The sequence below is a fragment of the Bactrocera oleae genome, chromosome 6, assembly GCF_042242935.1.
Source record: "Bactrocera oleae isolate idBacOlea1 chromosome 6, idBacOlea1, whole genome shotgun sequence".
Taxonomy (NCBI): domain Eukaryota; kingdom Metazoa; phylum Arthropoda; class Insecta; order Diptera; family Tephritidae; genus Bactrocera; species Bactrocera oleae.
The window spans coordinates 55372260-55390542 of NC_091540.1; the positions used below are offsets into that span (position 1 = coordinate 55372260).

Below are 18283 nucleotides of genomic sequence, written 5' to 3' on the forward strand. Positions count from 1 at the left end.
AAAGACACACTATTTGACTACGGACTGATAGTTTGTCCGGGTCATGTTTGATCTTGAGAGTATTCAAATAAAAGAACATATACTATAAGTATAGAAAAAGTGTTGTATGTATAGCTGTGTGAAGAACTAGGTCGCTTCTTAACGATGTTGGTAATATAAATTGTATCCAATGTATCTCAACAATATTATAGGGCAGTTTTACCAAACCTAAACCTCAAATCCAAAGCTTCAAAACATTATTTTAAAACAATATCTCTGTTGAAAACATTATATTCATAAAACTTCTTTACTTTGTGAGCTCTTCTACTTTAATATACGAAGAGAAACTTTAAACTATACTTGGACATGATGCAATTTTCTGATCGAATTTCTCAACCTTACATACATACACACTTACATATATAGTTATATATACATATATAGATATATAGAATGAAGACGACACATGATATAATTACACTAATGTAGTTTTCAATTTGTGCCACATGGAACTATAGGTCTTACTCACGCCCATATCTAACAAAATCAGACAATAATAACAATTAACAACCCAACCGCTACTCATCAAAGGTGAACAATCGATTTCATTGTTTTACCAATTCCACGAACATACACACACATGCATATTTACATTTATATATTCTTGCAAATATGGAGCACTTTTGAAGAATACGAACATTCTTTGTCTATGTATTCGTCTTCCACAACATATAAATAAATGATTCCGATAGTCATCAGCATGAGTTGGCACAAGATCTAATATTCAATGCTCGCTCTTGTCATAATATTATTACAGGCCGTTACTTTGGAATCATTACATTTACTTATTATTGTTATGTATTTAACTGCTATGTACATGTGTACTATACGTATACATTTAAACTATATAGTAGAAATGTACCCTGCAGGGAAGTGCAATGTTGAACTCTTGGCGAAACAAACAATCGAAAGAAGAATCAATAGCTAGTACTTTTTGATAGACCGAAACTCGAACTTTAATTAGTTCACTGCATATGTCTACCAACTCAAAATATTTCCTACAGGCAATCTTTACTCATACTCATTCCTCGTTAACTATGTACGTATGTGGCCTATTTGTTTTTTTGTTTTTTTTTTGTTTGTTTGTGTTGTTATTGTTGAAATCCGCTAGTATATGAATTCGTATTGCGCTCATGACTTATTTAGGCCACAAAGGGGTCATAGAGAGGGCAGTGAAATGGGTGCGGTGTTACTTTCCATGTTCTGTTCACTTGAAGACAGCACAAACTCATCACATTTCTTCAAAGTCGTAAGTATATAGTATTATTTATACTTTTTACAAATAAAAAGACAAAAAAGAAAAAGAAAATTGCATGCAACTTATATTTCGAAAAGGTTGAAAAGTGGAAGTTGAAGTGTTGCAGACAGCACTAAATTTAATTTTAATTGCCAAAGTGTGTGCTGTGTGTTTGTTTCTGTAGTTTAAAATGTTACTAAAAAAATCAGGTTTTTCAGAAGAAAGTAGTTAAAACAAGGCTAGGCTTAATACAAAATGCGAACACCTGCAGTATTAGCCAAAACTGAAGCAAACCCATTTGTGCGATTTTAGATCTTTATATTTTTCTTACAAAAAAAATTGGTTTTTATGAGCTTGTAAAAAACAATATACTTTTTAATATATTATTCTGATTTTAATCGTTTCTGCAAGCCCCAACACCATTAATTTTTTCGACTATATTAATTTGTTCGATTTCGATAACATTATTCAAGACCATTTTCTTTATCACTTTCAAAGATATACCAGTCCCATTCAAGGCACTTTATGCTTCAAAATTAAATGTGAAGAAGACCCGGAGAAAATATCAAAGCTTCTAGCGAACTGCTCTTATCAAAGTGGTTCTACAAAAAACTTATCGTTTTAACGTTGTTATAAGAAGAGTTATAAAATACTAGAGAGAAACTGACGAGTTTAGAAAAATTTAGTGTCTTTACTCATAGGGGTTTACAGTTGTTTTGCTTACAAATATAAACGACAAAGATGTGGTTCCGATAATGAGAAATAACAAGTGAATCTCTAATTATTTGAACCTTTAGCACTTTTCGACAGCTGTTAAGTTTAATAATTTTAAATAAAATACTAGTTTAACTTTTTAATCCAATTAAAATCTCTCCAGATCTGGAAAAAGATAAATTGAAAAATTTCCACACTTCAACTACATTAGTTTTAGGAGTGACAAATCTTCGTCCACAATAAATTGTTGACGAACATCTCAATACTTTATTCTTAAAGGTACCGCCATTAAGATATCAAGGCTGAAATACTTTAGACATCAAACCTTGCGAAAAATTCAAGCCGCTTTATCGATACGGAAGATTTAACCTCAAAAGTTTTCTGTTTCTCAAAGAAGTTGTCTTAGCAGACCAAATGTGACATTTATCACGTGGGTCAACCATAAAACTTAACCTAACCTAATTTTATTTTAGAAAAATCCACTTTTCTTGATCAAATAAAAGATGATTTTAAGTATTATGCTTTTGAATGTCAAGCGAGTACTTCACATTTGAACTGCAAGCTCTAGTTCTAAAGCTAGTCTCTAGTTATGGTAGATCGTCTTAGAATTTCGAAGCTCCGTCTACAGTGCGGTAGCTGTTAACCGGTTGAGAGCATCGGTCAATATTGATGGTTATTTAGGCCCATATAACTGATCGACCATACTTAGTTATAAAATATTAAGTAATGCTTACGATTTAGTGGTGTAAAACAAAGAAATCGCATGATAAAAAAAATCACTTTTAGTTTGGTATTCAACGGTATGGAGAGATCATTCTTTATTCTGACGGAACGTTGCTTGATTTTATGAAATATATGTATATACCATACATATGTATGTACATACAATAAAAATATGCATATGCATGCATTAGGTTACTTTCCGTGCTTGTCTCAAACGTGCTTAGAACGTTTCAAAGGTTCTGATTGAATTTCGGTTGCTGACTCACCAGCACACTTACCAAATTGTTGCAATAAAAAAATTTGGCATTCCTTAAATTCTTGCTTCCCATACATACAAACATGAGTTCTTAGAAATGTATTACACCTATTTATAATTTTTTTCTTTTTTTAATGAATGCAATGCAATATATTTTTTTTTTGTGCAACCAAAGGAAGTTTTTTAGTTTGTGCGCACATTCCACAGACACTGCCTTATTGCAGTTGTTTTTTTTCGCTTTAATGAGGCTTCTGTATTCAATTTAGATTTTGACTTCAGGTAACGAAAGATCCATAAACGACGCACACTTGGGTATTGTGGCGCAGCACGCTGCAACAGCGCGACTTCACCAAAAAAAAAGAGCGAGCATAGAATCACTTGAATAAATATTTATTCCAACTTTTGCTGTTGTTGTTGGTTTTGTGTTATTTTTGTTTTTGCTAAGCTGATGAACTATGCTTTAGTATTTCATGTTGTTGTTTTTGTAGCATATTTCTTTCTTCCATCATATTATACCAATTCGAAGCCAAATCATTTCTTTCATATACACATATACATATATATGAGTGTAGATATGTGTGTGAGTTTATATATGTGTGCATGTATGCACCATTTGTCCGCTATGGCCTTCTCAATGCTATTAGCCCGCGCATTCCCATAATGTGCCGGTCGGTTCAAGCAGCACGCACGTCCGATTTGGCGAAATTTTCTCTCACATGTCCATAACAAGCTGCACGTCGAAGCCGAGCAGCTAGCAGAAACGTCCGGACGGACCGACGTACGAGTAAACGAAATAGCGGAGAGGCCATCATGCCAAATGGTCTGGCGAGCTAGCGGCCATATATAGTTTAGTATAGTGTGGTGGTATAGTGCTTATGGGAGGTTGCGCGGAAAGCCGGTGGCGGAGCGTGCAACAAGCATCATGCCACACGATACAATGGACTCATGTCAAAATACACACATTTCAGTGGAAAAAGAAGTTGTTACTTGCTGCTGCTGTGTTTAGCTGTTTTCGCTGTTGAAGTTATTGCTTTGCTGTTGTTGTTGTTGCTTCTGGCCGTTATTGCCAACTGCGCACTCATAAGTCCGTAAAATATATTACGAGTATTCTTCAAATGGGCTGCTGCTGCGCAATGGCGTTAAGCAACATTTACAAATATCTATTTCAACACATACTTACATACATGCATACATGTAATGGGTGTTTTTTTTTTAGACGTGTGGTTTTCTTGATTACTTACTCAGTTTGGTTTGAGCATTTCATAGTGAACTGATTTACTACGGTGCAACGTTTGCAGATCCTGCAAATTTGTTACCAATATTCGATCGATATAACCGTCCAGCAGAGTCGATAATTCCAGCAATCATGGGTGGACTTCCCACCACGTTTACTCTAGTCGATAATCCGCATCCTCAGCGACGCCGCACACTGCGCACCGAAGTCGCTATTGCTGCTGTGGAACAGAGTATAAAAAAAGACCCGAATGAGTGCATTCGCCATCGCGCGCAACAATTGGAGCTGTACCCAATCACCTTTTGAAAGATTTTGCGGAAGAATTTTGGTTCGCGGACTTATAAAATCCAACTCGTGCAAGAATTGAAGCCGAAAGACCATCAAACGCGTTGCACGTTCGGTGAATGGGCCCAAAACGAGGGGCACACCGATCTCGATTTCCAACTCACTTTTGCTTGAATGGGTACGTTGATGTACTCTATGGGTGGCGTGGCCTACAAGATCGTGCGATTTAACACCGCTGGACTATTTTTTGTGGGGTTATGTCAAGTCACTTGTCTACGCAGATAAGCCCGAGACGAGCGACGCCTTGGAAGAGAGTATTCAGCGCGTTATTGCTAACAAACGGCTCGAATTGCTACAAAAAGTGGTCGAAAATTTGGCCTCTAGGTTGGAATTTATTCCATCCAGCCGCTTCGATCACTTGCCAGAAGTTATTTTTAAAACATAAAGGTAAACATTTATTTCTATAATAAGGCTAAATTCTTGGCCATAACATAAAATTATGAGAGTTTTATTTCTTTTTGAAAACCACTTATCCAAAAAAAAAACACCCTTTATAACATATACTACATATGGTACAGATGTGGGCTGGCAAATGGCCACTGTACCTTACTCGTACAAGTTATTGCGGCAGCGCGTCTGCATTTGGTTAAAGCTTGGACATTTTTAGGCAACAACAAGAAAATGGCCAATTGTAAGACGCACATGGGCACACATACACATTCCTATTTGTGTAGAATACAGTTACAGCAGTGGCAACATCACCGCCTGCGGTCAGCAACATCATCATTCGGTAGTTCAACAGCAGCAGCAGCAGTACTTTGACGCGTCGCAACCTCAACACATTGTGACAAGCGGCTATAATAGCAACAACAACAAAAACGACATTATCATGTAAGCCAATATGTTGCTAGCTGTAACTGCTACCACTCCATTTAGCGCCAGCCTCATGTTGTTTTTATTATTATTATTATTATTGTTGTTGCTATTTGTTTTGATTTCTTAAAAGCTGCACCAGCTGCCGCTAACCATATGCGGGCTCAAGGAACTCAACTGCTTCGCATCGTTTTGCCCATAAAGTTAAATATCACTCAACGCATTAATGGTCAGCAGCGGCAGCGATAACGGCGTCAGGCACTCTATGCGCCAATATATGGTACATAAGAAGGCTTTATCTATTTTTCCATTGATTTTTATTTCTTTATTAAATTGCTCTGCATTTTCGTTGCCATAAAAAGCTTTTATTTTTATTATTAAAATATTTTGTTTTTGTAAAATATGCATTTCCTAAAAAAAGCATGCCAGGCCATGCTATGCCATTCCATGTTTTATCGCTTTTTGACGCGTGTGGGCCGCTCAATTACTCAATTTACATTTCCGCTCCAAATTCTGAAAATTTTTACATTTTATTCTGACCAGTTTTTTTATCACCTTTCGGCCAACGCGCGCCGCCAGTCACTTCGTTTACTCAACGTGAAATTCATAGAAATATTACATAAATACATACAAGCACGTATGTACATATGTACACACAGACACTATAATGCATATGATAATTTTTTCCTCAATGAAAATTCACATTTTTCGTTCAAGTGGCGGTGGGCGTTGCATTTTTCGACTATTCGACTGCTATTTCGTTTGTTTGTGTTTGTTGTTGTTATTTTTTTTAATGCACTCGATTGCGTGTTAAATGCAAATTCATTTTTTCGCTAAGATTTCGTGAGTTGATTTATTTTTATTATTTTTGTAATGCGATTTTATCTGTGCAACAGGTACTTATGTGGCATATGTGTAGGAAAACAACAAAAAGGCACAAGGTTAAGAGTGCAATGGTTCGGATAATGCAATAGTTATTAAGCAAAAATTCTTAAAAAATAAAATATATGTATAATATCCTTGACAGATTCCTTTTTTATAGCATAAACGTGTATAAAAAGATCTTTATCTTGATTTTGATCAATCAGTTTGAGTGTCAGCTATACGGTATTAGTGGTCTAATCTGAACAATTTTTTCGTATAATTTTTTCTTGAAAATATCTTGTAAAATAAGAAAGTTTTTCATACAATAACTTGATTTTGATCGATTAGTTTATATGGCATATATGTATATCTTATTGTGATCCGATACCGGTGGTTTCACAATTTCAGATCGTTATCTCAAGAACTGAGGGTATATAAAGTCTGGTAGATGATTTGAGAGACGAATTCAGCTCGTCACGCTGATCTTTATACATATACTTTAAAACGTCACCGAAGTTTTCTTCTGGCAAACCTAATATAGGTATATAAATAACACAATCGGGAAAAAGGCCCACGCTTCATATATTAAAATAATACAATATTTATTTGTATACATTATATGTATAGCAAACTATTTTAATGATATTTATATGTTAAAAGTTTCTTATGAATCCCTAAACGATCTTAATAATTCGTTTAGGTTTTTCATCCAAAATATTCAAAGGTTTAACGATTTTCGAAACCAAACTTTCCTAACACACTGTCAATTTTACACATTAAAGTACTCAGAGAGTGATTTAAATCTTTGTAATCTCCACTTATAAAGCTAGAAAATGCACATTAATTTAAAGTGTTGCTGAACCTATTTGATCGACCTATCACTTGATACTTATTGATTTTCCTAATGACTAAACACCGAGTACAACGCTATATATAAGGTTGGAAGGTATCTCCCTTCCGCTTTTTTGCTCTTCATTCAATACTTTATAAAAACTGTTACAGTGATCGGATTTAGTTAAAATATGCGCCGTTTTGTTCGATGATCTGTTTCCATCTAGACGGCAACTTCATAATACCTTCCTCGTAGAAGTCCCCCTCCTTATTTGCGAAGGAGCAGCTTGAATATGGGAGCAGCTCATAGTGGATGATTCCCTTCCAATCCCACCAAACACACAGCAAAACCTTCCTGGCCGTCAATCCCGGCTTGGCCACTGTTTAGGACGATTCACCGGCCTTTGACCACGACCGTTTTTGCTTGATATTGTCGTATGTGATCCATTGGATCCATTGATCCTGGCTTATCCATGGTGTCGTTTTCACCGGCTCTGAATCGTCGAAACCATTCCTCCGCGGTTCGAAGTGATAGAGTACCATCCCCCAAAACACCATTAATCTCACGGAACGTTTCTCTAGCGGATTTGCCTTTAACGAAGGAAAACTTTAAAATAGCGCGAATTTCGGCGTTAGTGAACTCCATGTTTACACGTCTATAACTGTTGAACGCAATATCCAAACTAATCATGCATAGCGTTGTTTTGTAGGTTATGTCAAGACCTTTCAAATTATGTATAGTGTTGCCAGATACGAGCTCTGTAGCGCTTTGTACATAGCCGCGAAATTCAAAAGACAAAAAAGCGAAAGGGAGATACCTTCCAACCTTATATAACAGCTTTAAAATACTCACTAAGACTTTTTGACCGCTTTCGATATTTGGACCCAGAAGCAAGCGGCCAAAAGTGAGTAGCGAATTTGTTTTCTTTTATATCATCTTAAATTGAAACGGACTTCACTGCTGATGTTAGCTTCGCATACATTAGAGTATCTACTTTTTAAGCTTCGCCTTCAAAGTTATACCCCAGTTTGTATCAGATTATGAAACTTTAATCTTGCGAAACAAACTCTAATTTTAGGTAGTGTGACTATGGTTGATCAACTATCCCGTTACTAACTCTGACTGAATTTGACACTCTTTCATTTATAATTTGGTAAACTGTCGCAAAAGTCAACTGTATTGCGAAAATTTTGAACAATAAGACCAAAATTTCAAAACACGCTTGTATCTACATAAACACCAAGAAGTTGTGTTTAAGGCGAATGAAAAGAAATATTGTTTGATAGTAAACTCCGTGTTTGTGAGTGATTTGAACATTATAAACACCAAAATGTCCAATAAACGCGAGTTTATCGTAATTATAAGTATAAGAAGAATACACTTTAGTTCACAAAACAAGACTGTAGATAGCAAAGAGATGTGAAATATATGAAATCAAACACCAGGCGCAATGTATATTTTTAGAGTAAACTCCATATTTGATAAACACCAAAATAGCCATTAAATTAGATGCTTGCTGATTATAAACATAAGAAGTGTCTACAGTCAACTCTCTCACAAATCAATACTATAGAAGCAAAGGGATCAGATGGGCACCAGAACCAGAAGAAGGAGTACGAAAAATTAAATGGTGGCAGCATAACGGTATCATATATAAAATAAGCAATTCTGGTACCAACTTAACTATCAGTTTATCTTTATTTTATTTGAATTCGGAATTCTCTCTAAGGAGATAAGTATAGAATCGAGATCAATCATCATCAATCATATCATCAATAATGAATCAATACTACCCTGAATTGCAAATTCGACAAAATATCGAGTTGAGTTGATAAAATCACTAGTTAATCGCACTAATTTCACTAAACTCTCTTTAGTAAACCATGCAGCTAAACATGTGATAATATGGTGCATTTATTGAGAGAGGTGTAATCGGAGAGAGAGATATAGTTTCAGTATTGTCAATTTCGGTAAAATTAGAATGAAAAAAGTGGCGAGTAAAACTCATAACTCAATTTTCCCTCCTATGAAAGCTGTATGGTATACGGAACCTGTTTGAATATGTCTGACATCTTTTTGAATTTTATGCGATTTTAAAGAAATTAAAGTCACATTTTATTACACTCGGCGTACATATGGACAGATATTACTAAAACTGTAAATCTTGCATATTTGTTGACCGCTGCGCTGCAAGTAAAAGCGAAATACGCGGACACAGCCACGAGCCGTTAGTCAGTACGATTATTTTACGAGTTCCAAGCTCGTAGAAAAAGCTGTGTGGCACCGGCTGCTCCACTCACCGCCGTCGCCGCTGCTGCTGTTGCACACGTTTGGCTGCTACAGGCGTACAACAAATTTTGGACACTCAACTTTTTCATTTACAGTTGTTTATGTGTGTGTGTGTGTGTGCTTGATTGTTATTATTTTTATGATTTCGTGCTGGTTAACTGCAATTGCACGAGCGCTGGTGGCCGAGTGGCATCAAGGGGTTGCCGCTTTTCTCGGTGGGGCTAGTACGTACGTATGTATGTATATTTGTGTGTATAAGTATGTGTATGTTTAGTGAAATGAATTTACGTGCCTGAATGAGCTTTATGTGATTTTCAGATTGATGATTTCTGATATTGAGTAGAAACTTTTATGAGACTATAATTTTCATTGGTGAGTTTTTCACTTGTTTTTTTAGCGTTGCGCTCGCTACTGAGTTTTTCACTTTTTTTTAAACATTTTGCATTTGATTTGTATTTTATTGGAGAAAGGGAAAGTAACATTTTATCGATTTGCAATTGCAAGGCGGTTGCGAAAGTCTATTTGTATGGAGGGGTTGTTGTAGACAATGTTTTGATAGGTAAACAGATAGTGGGTGTATTATAGATTTCAAGCGTGATTAGCTTGTCGATTTGGTTGCACTGAAGCTCTAATACCCTTCACAAATTAATGTGCTTTCCATGCAAGGATTTGATTTTGATAGGTCGCCTTTTTGGTAAGAAAAAGACGTGTGCAAAATTTCAGATTGATATCGCGAAAACTGAGGTACTAGTTTGCGTATATACGAGCAGACAGACGAACATGGTCAAATCTGCTCAACTTGTCACGGTGATCAAACATAATTTAACATGTTGAGGGTATAATTATTTAATTAAAAAATTGTTTTGAATAATAAATTATACGATTTTGCGCCCACACCAAGGCGGGTGCAATGACCAAGCACTATTTTTTATTTAACTGTTTTTGCTATTTACAGTGAAGTGTATGCAAATCAGGTTTTAATTTTCAATTACATAGTGCCCCGCAAGCGCATTTACATTTCCAAATTGTACAAAAAATTAGTTTTTTTTGCACTCTCCTATATCGCTGATCGGCGGTTGTCTCTGTTTGTGATCTGCAAACATGATCTTATCGAATGTCAATTGACACCTTTTCACATTATTCACCTGAATACACACCACACACTTCGTAATCAAATTGAATGGCGTCGCGCAAAATCGGATCAAGTGGGCTTAAAAAAGCCTGCGAGCCGGCGGTGCGGCAAGTCAAGCGTCAAACGCCAATCAGTAGTGAGCAATCAACCACCACTCGCCACCAAACACCACTCAACTGGCCGTCTGCTATTGATCGCATACACTTTGCCAGTTAATGGTGTCTAAAATTTAGACACTTAATGCACAATTCACAATGATTTTACGAATTTTTTAAGTTATTTTTGTATTTTTTTTTTTAGCCTTGCATTTTTAAAGTTATTTTTGTAGTTTTTTTTTAGCCTTGCATTTTTGCGACTACTTTATTGGCGCTGGCTTGCAAGCTAGTTGAAATGCTCTAATTATGTGCAAATAATACGGTATATAGATACAAAGTTTGTATGTACGTGTTTACTGCGTCGCGTATCACGAGCGTATCACATGTGTGACCTGCTTCGGCTTATGTTAAAGTATTCGCAAAAGTAGGTGGTATTAAGTATTTGCGAATGATAACAAAAATTTGTCATCACCTTGGCGAAATATGGGTGGAGAACAGTGAAATTTTATATTCTCTATGTAGGTGGCTCAAGAAAATATTTAAATAGATTTGGATGTGTCTCATATGCTCAATTATAAGGAGATGAAGTATCATTTTAAATATTTATATTAACATATAAATATATATACTTGTATATGTATTAGAAGATATATACCTATGTACATAAGTTTACATTAAAGTGTAAAGAATACATGAACATATGCTTTCGAATAAAAGTAGTCGTATTTAAATATGAGGATTGAAATCATTTTTCAATAAGTTTTTTTTGCAAGAAAGTAAAAAAAAAGTTTGTGTTGAGACAATAACCCAAGTCCCTAATTTTTTTATTATTTCTAAGCTACATTTCAACGTCTTTTTTTATACAATAATTTAAGAATGCACTTATTAAAATATAAGATTTGAAATAATTTTTCTATAACTTTTTTGAAAGAGAGTCTAAGTACATCATACATGACAGCTGTTAAAAAAACCTTTGTGTTAAGATAAAAATCCAAATCTCTTAAATTTCTTAATATATAAATGAAATAATTCAAGAATGTACGGGAAATAAATCAAGAATGTTATTTAAATTTGGGGTTTGAAGACATTTTTCTATAACTTCTATGTATTTCATGACAGCTGTCAAAAAACTTTGGTGTTGGGATAACAAATTTAAAATCATTAAATTTTTCTTTAATATTACTTCTAAGCTATCTTCTAACTTCTCTTTTTTTAATTATTCATGTACATACTCTGATATATTTAAACTTTTAAATATGTATGTTATATGTATATCCGAATTGTGATGTAAACTGTTGTGCTCTGGGTTTGAATTATTGTCTATAATGTCTATATGGTGTCAATGTAATTAATTTTTTCTTCCAATGATTTCAAAAGTAATAATTAAGTCGACATAAACTGTCGATTTAGTCCCATATTTATACCCTGAACAGGATATATTAACTTTGCGACGACGTTTGTAATACCCAAAAGGTTACTTCGGAAACCCTCAAAACTTTTTATATGTATATAAATTATCAGCGTGATGAGCTGTGTCGCTTTAGCTATGCCCACCTGTATATTTGAGAACTTGTCAAGTTTTTAAGATATCGATCTGAAATTATGCTTCTCCAAGAAGCTGCTCGTTTGTCGAAGCCGCCGATATCGGACCACTATAACTTATAGCTGAACAAACTGAACGATCAAAATCAAGTTCTTGCATGGAAAACTTTTTTATTTGGCGAGATATCTACATGAAATTTGACATGGATTATTGTCCAAGTCAACGGTATAATCTGCATATAAATTGTGCAAAAAAAGTAATTTATTAATGGCTTAAATAAGAACTCAACCGAGCACTCGTAGTTCCAAAAGCCTACAAATGCGCATTATACTTGCTCTACTACAACAGATATGCTAATTTTTAGTTTGCATAACGCGCTGAATCCCTAAAAAACGAATTTCCGCTACTCACGTCCTTGCTGAGCCTTATTTGCATCTCAACCTTAAAGCTTAAACAGCCATTCACTTTTTAACTACACACACAAATACATCCACACACACACAGAGACAATGAAAACCATATGGTGCAGCTTACCTTATTCGGCGATACATGCCAGGAGCGTCGTGTGCCCTGTCTCTGCTGCTGTGTCAGGAGGTGTGTCTGTTGATTGTCGCGCAGTCCGACACCGTTGTGGGCGTTCGCATGGCTGGCATGATGACTACTGCTGCCGCTGCTGCTGATGGTGCCACCGCTGCTGTTAATGGACAAATGATCATAGCAAGCGGTGGAGTTGCTGTTCAAGGTGAGCAGGCTGGGTGCCAGCGAGGGACAAGGTGAGGGCGGTGGCGACAGCGAATAACAACCGGAATCGTAAGAGTTTAATATGCGTAAACGATTGCCGGGACAGAGACCCTGAAATGAACAAAGAGGAAAATATATATACATTTTGTATATAACTGTATATACCGCTATTTAAGTATTTAGCTCAAATCAATGGCGAAAAGTTAATTGTGATTCATTGCCTTTGCTTAAATGGCCTCAATTGCTTTGTTCCCTTGCGGTTCATTGTTAGAAAATTGCCAACAGTTATTTGATAGATTTGCAAAATTAATATGAAATATTTATATAAATTGATAAATTGTTGCAATATTGAAAAATCGGTAGCAGAGTCACAACAATAATTAAATGGCGCGCATAACCGTCAACCGTCATGCGATTGTGCAAACGATGAATTATTATATTGCAATTAAGGAGAATGCACACAGATAAATATACTACATATTTATGTTTGTATATATGATATATTGGTCGGTAGCTGCTTGCACAAGTTTGGATGCCCTAGTTGCACAGCACTTTAATTTCAGTTTTTCATACAAACCCATGTAGGAAATTTTTAAAAAATTCTACACATGCCTCTTATGACCATATAACGATTAAGATGACCTTTAATAAGGTCTTAGGTGCGTGTTTCTTTACCGTTACGTTACGTTCTGGTAACTATCGTTTTATGTTTCCTCATTTGAAATTTGCTGAACTTTTAGATTCACCTTTTATTATTATTTTTCGAACTTTATCTATAAATAACAGCCAGTATGGCCAATTTTTCTTAGTCTATGCTCGACCTAAATCGTTTTTCAGTGTTGTTTTAAAACTTTCTTCACTTTCTCTATTTTTAGTTTTATATTTGAAGATGAATGTAACCAAAAGGTAACTAGCAGAGCAAGCGATTCTATATTTTGCCGTTAAAAAAGTTTTTTCTAAAGCCATAATTATGTTAAATTAAGTTATGTTTTTGTTAAAATCAGTATATTAGTGTTATTTATCTGTATATCCATAAAACCAGAATTTTTCGATTAGAGTTTTATCATATTTTGAAGTTACATGTTGCGTTAGTCTTTCGAATAAGCATATTCTATAAGGAAATCGGCTGTGGTTTGTAAACACTTAGATGAGTAGGATTTTTTCTATCTTACAGGAATTTTTAGGCAAAGTCATTCATCTCTTCTTCAAACTGTTTATACATTTATAGTAAAAACATAATACGAAAAGTCGTAAAATAAAAAAAACTGAAGTCAATAAAAATATATGTGAAGCTACCAGAATTTTTTGTTCACATTGGACTGTTTCTTACTAAATTCTACAGCAGTTTATGCTATGGAAGAATAACACTTTACAGAGAACTGCTGAATAAGCGGTGCGACATTTCGTCAAAAGTGAAGTCATTTTATTTATTTTTTCCTGCAGAGCAATTTACGATTTTACGTTTATTTATTTCAGCGCCTTTACTTTCTTTCGCAAAGCAGTCTTCGGTTTTCCAAATATTTTTCCTTTAGGACAGTTTTATATTTATTTCATTACCATAAATTTTTTCCTGCAGGGCAGCTTTCGATTTTACGAAAAAATATTATTATTATTTTTTTTAATGCGTGGCAAGATTGCAAATATTATATGTGCAAATTTATGCTGCAAGTATGCATGTATTTCTGTTGTTGTTGTGGTTTTAGTTGCCGCAGTGATGCTACAAATGTTGTTGATTGCTCCAAATTCGCGACAACCGAGCAACAAGCCAACCCACCAAACTGTCAACAAGTAAGCGCACAACACATGTTGCCAATAAAAACTAACAACCACAACAATATTATAGTCGGAGACACGCCAACATGTGTGTACGACACGCCACCACATTGTTGCTAACGCTCGCATATAAACCAGCCAGCAATAGTGCTTTGGCGGCGCTTTTGTTTCTAGGTAGCGGCATACATTGTAATGCCGTTACTGCAGTTACTATTGTTGCTGCTGTTGTAATTGACTTTTGGGTTAATTGTTTCTATTAGAGTGTGGTGTTGCCTTTTTAATTAAACTTTTCCAATTTTTATTGCCGCCTGCGTGTTTGTTGTAGTGCATCATTGAAAGTGTTGTTGTTTAATGTTTTTGTTATTTGTTGTTGTTTAATTTTTTATTGCTTTTGCATTACTTGACAAACTGTTTTGCTGGTCAATCATTCATGCGAAACATTAACGCTGATTGTTTCACCGCTGACAAGTGGTTTCTGCGCTGCTTTGACGCTAAGTCGCCGCCGCCTGAGTCGTTTGGCGCCGCGAGCTTTGTGGCTGCAGTTGATGCTTAAATTTGTTTGTATGTGTGTGCTTCCAACTCGCTTTGTGGCATGTGGCGCATTTAAACGGCGCTTAATTAAATTGTTAGCAAACACATACACACACTCACACACCAACATTTTGACGCACCGAAATCAATGCCCCAGTGTATTAAATTAAAATAAATTAATGTTTTGCTGCCAGTTTGACACTGCCAGCCATAAATATCCATTACATACGATTTTTGGCAGCGAATCGATTATTTTCGTAATAGACTCTCAAGGTTGCACTCTAATGCGCAATAGTGCATTGACAGATATAATATAAACATACATATGGAATACATATTATGTATGCAGGTATGATTTTGTTTTTAATTAGGAGTTTATACTCAGTCTGGGAAATCAAAAAAATTACAAACAGCAAAAAATTGGAATTAAATTTTGTTCGTAAAAATGAAATAAAAGCATACATATATATGAATATGTATACATATGAATTTTACCCTATGATCAAATTTGACCCAGACTAGCCTACTTAAACTGCGCGTTGAACTGTGAAGTTTGATCTCCATTGTCAATTAGTTTGTGCTTGACAGCTGTTTGTTTACGACGCGAAGAGTTTGTCTGGCGATTTTTGCCATTAGAAAAAGATTTAACAAGGAGTTTGCTTGAAATTTTGTATTACCAATGAAATCACGGCTACAGAATCGTCAAAATGTTGCAGAAGTGTTTTGGACAGTCTATTTTATCACGAACACAAGTATTTGAGTAGCACAAAGCATTCAGTGAAGGTTGTGAAATAAATAATCGAAAACTTGCCTCATGCAAGTCGTCCATCCACTTCTGTTAATGACGATAACATCGCAAAAGTCAAAGAAACAGGTATTGAAAATCCTCACAGAGATAGCCGAGGATCTCAATATCTCTTATGGATCGATCCAACACTTTTGGTTAATGTTTTGGGTATAAGGCGTGTCAATGCTAGACTGTTACCAAAAAACCTGAATCTTTTGCATAAACGACGTCGTATAGAGTTCGCAAAATAGATGTTTGACAACGTAACTGAGAGCCTCACATTCAGCAAATGTATCATTACTGGTGACCAGGCATAGGTTTACGAATATGACGTCGAAATTGTGCAACAATCTATCAAATGACAGAAAAAACCAAAATTAGCGCGAAGTTGCTGAAGGCCATCAGAGTCGATGAAATGTAAAATGTGGAAAAATAGTAAATCGTTAACACGCTTGTATTGCGTTGCATGAAATTCGATTATTTTTTCCATACTCCTAGTATAAATTTTCCTAGTTAGGCCTTTTCAAAAACTCTGCATCGTTACTTGACGGTATTTCGTCAATAAAGAACAAGACAGAAACTATTTCTGGAATCATCAGACTCAACGTCTATGATGTCATCGGAATTACTCGCCACTGGCCTGGGGCTGAGTAATTGTTTTTAGCGATGTTCGCTTGAAATGGGTTGTTAGAGGAAGATTTTTTACTCTGTTTGGTCGATCATTGTTAGAGATTAACTATCTTACGAACCTTACGGATAAACAATTGTATCTAGGGAACTGGAAAACTGAAGTTTTGTAGTATAATGAAATAAGCCTTTTGGCTTGATCAGAGGTGGGGTTTTCAGCCATAAACTTCCTTTTAAACTAAGTTTAGGCTATCTGAACACTGTAGTGAATACCGAAGTAGAGATAACAGTCATTAAGTAAGAGGTGGACTATATCTCACTTGTTAGTGGTAATCAAATGTTTTGTTCTTTGGGAGACGCGAGTTCAGTTCTTGAATTAATATTTATTCGTTTCAGTTTCGGTTACCAAGACCCGATTGTTGTAGTTATCAGACCTTTTTTTAACGATTAGTTTCAAATAGGATTCAAAACAGGTGAATCTGTTTGCTGTGGCACATTCTAAATCGCCAAAAATATGATGGATATGTTTAGTCCACTGCTGGACACTATACGGCAAAAACTTTTTTCCTGGTTATTGGACTTAACCATTTTTTTCGAGATTATATATATATTATATATATATATTATAGTCATAACTAAAAAAATTAATTTCTACGTTTTTTGTAGTGAGTTTCCAAAATCGAAATAGTTTCCTTCGAATTTCGAAATTAGGTTTTTTTAAATCCTATTAGATTGAAACTTACCTTAGCAGACTTAACTAACCTAAACTTAAATTTTAGTAATTAAGAATGAGGCTCGAGCTATGTTCTTCAGTGAGGTGTTTTTTACTTTGTAAAAGGATCACTCAATTAAAAAAACTCTAAAATCTGCTTAATTGAAAGGAAGCTTTGATATAAAGTTTTTTTAAAATGTATATACATACATGCATCCATATATGCCAGTTAATACCAATGCATTCCTCTAAACTCGTATATCTCAAATTGCTTGTCAGAAAATTAACACCAAACTAACCCCTTCAACTTACTTTATTCTAAAGTACTTGCATGACTCTAGGCAGAACATGCGTCCAACTACTGCAGCAACAACAATAACAGCAAATTCGATGTCAAACATTATGCAGAATCCAACCAAAAAAAAACCTTTTGTTCTGCAATTTGCGTGCAATTAAAAACTAAATTCCACTACGTGACATGCAAGCGCTCCGCAGCTCCCCACCGCTGATACCGCAGCGCAACACTTGCAACAAGTTGACTGTCTATACGTCCGTTTGTCTGTGCAATTGTTCCCACTTTACACTCCTGCGGCTATTCCTGCCACCCAAACTACTTTGTAATTATCCCTGCACTAAAAATAGCAGCAAATCTAAAATGCTGTATAATTGAAGTGCGGAGCTAAAAACAACAGCAACAGCAACAGCCTTGTGGCTATGTTGCTAATAGTGCTGTTAGTCGAAATGCACGGATGAAGAGCTCCAGAGATGAGCAGTTAAGCGCCTGTGCGGATGGGTTGCTGATAGAGTTGCATAGATTAAGTAATTTTGCATATTTTATTAATAACAAAGCTGTCACTCAGCCAATCAGACAGTGAGTCCTGCAGTCATTCACTTCATTATGGTGTTCTCTTACGCACGAAAATAGTTTCGGCCACTTGTACCTACAGTCTATCTTAATATAATTTGTTTTGTAGTTTTTGCTTTGTTCTACTTCTT

General features: G+C 35.4%; 1 protein-coding gene across 2 annotated transcripts in view; it reads right to left on the bottom strand.

Annotated features, from left to right (window-relative positions):
• Nucleotides 1–18283, bottom strand: part of p130CAS (Serine_rich_CAS and FAT-like_CAS_C domain-containing protein p130CAS) — a 93739-nt gene that overhangs the window by 8445 nt on the left and 67011 nt on the right. For both annotated transcript variants that reach the window (XM_014237281.3, XM_036361681.2), the window contains exon 3: nt 12651–12968. In XM_014237281.3, the coding sequence (XP_014092756.3) occupies nt 12651–12968 (318 nt within the window). The remainder of the gene's footprint in view (nt 1–12650; nt 12969–18283) is intronic.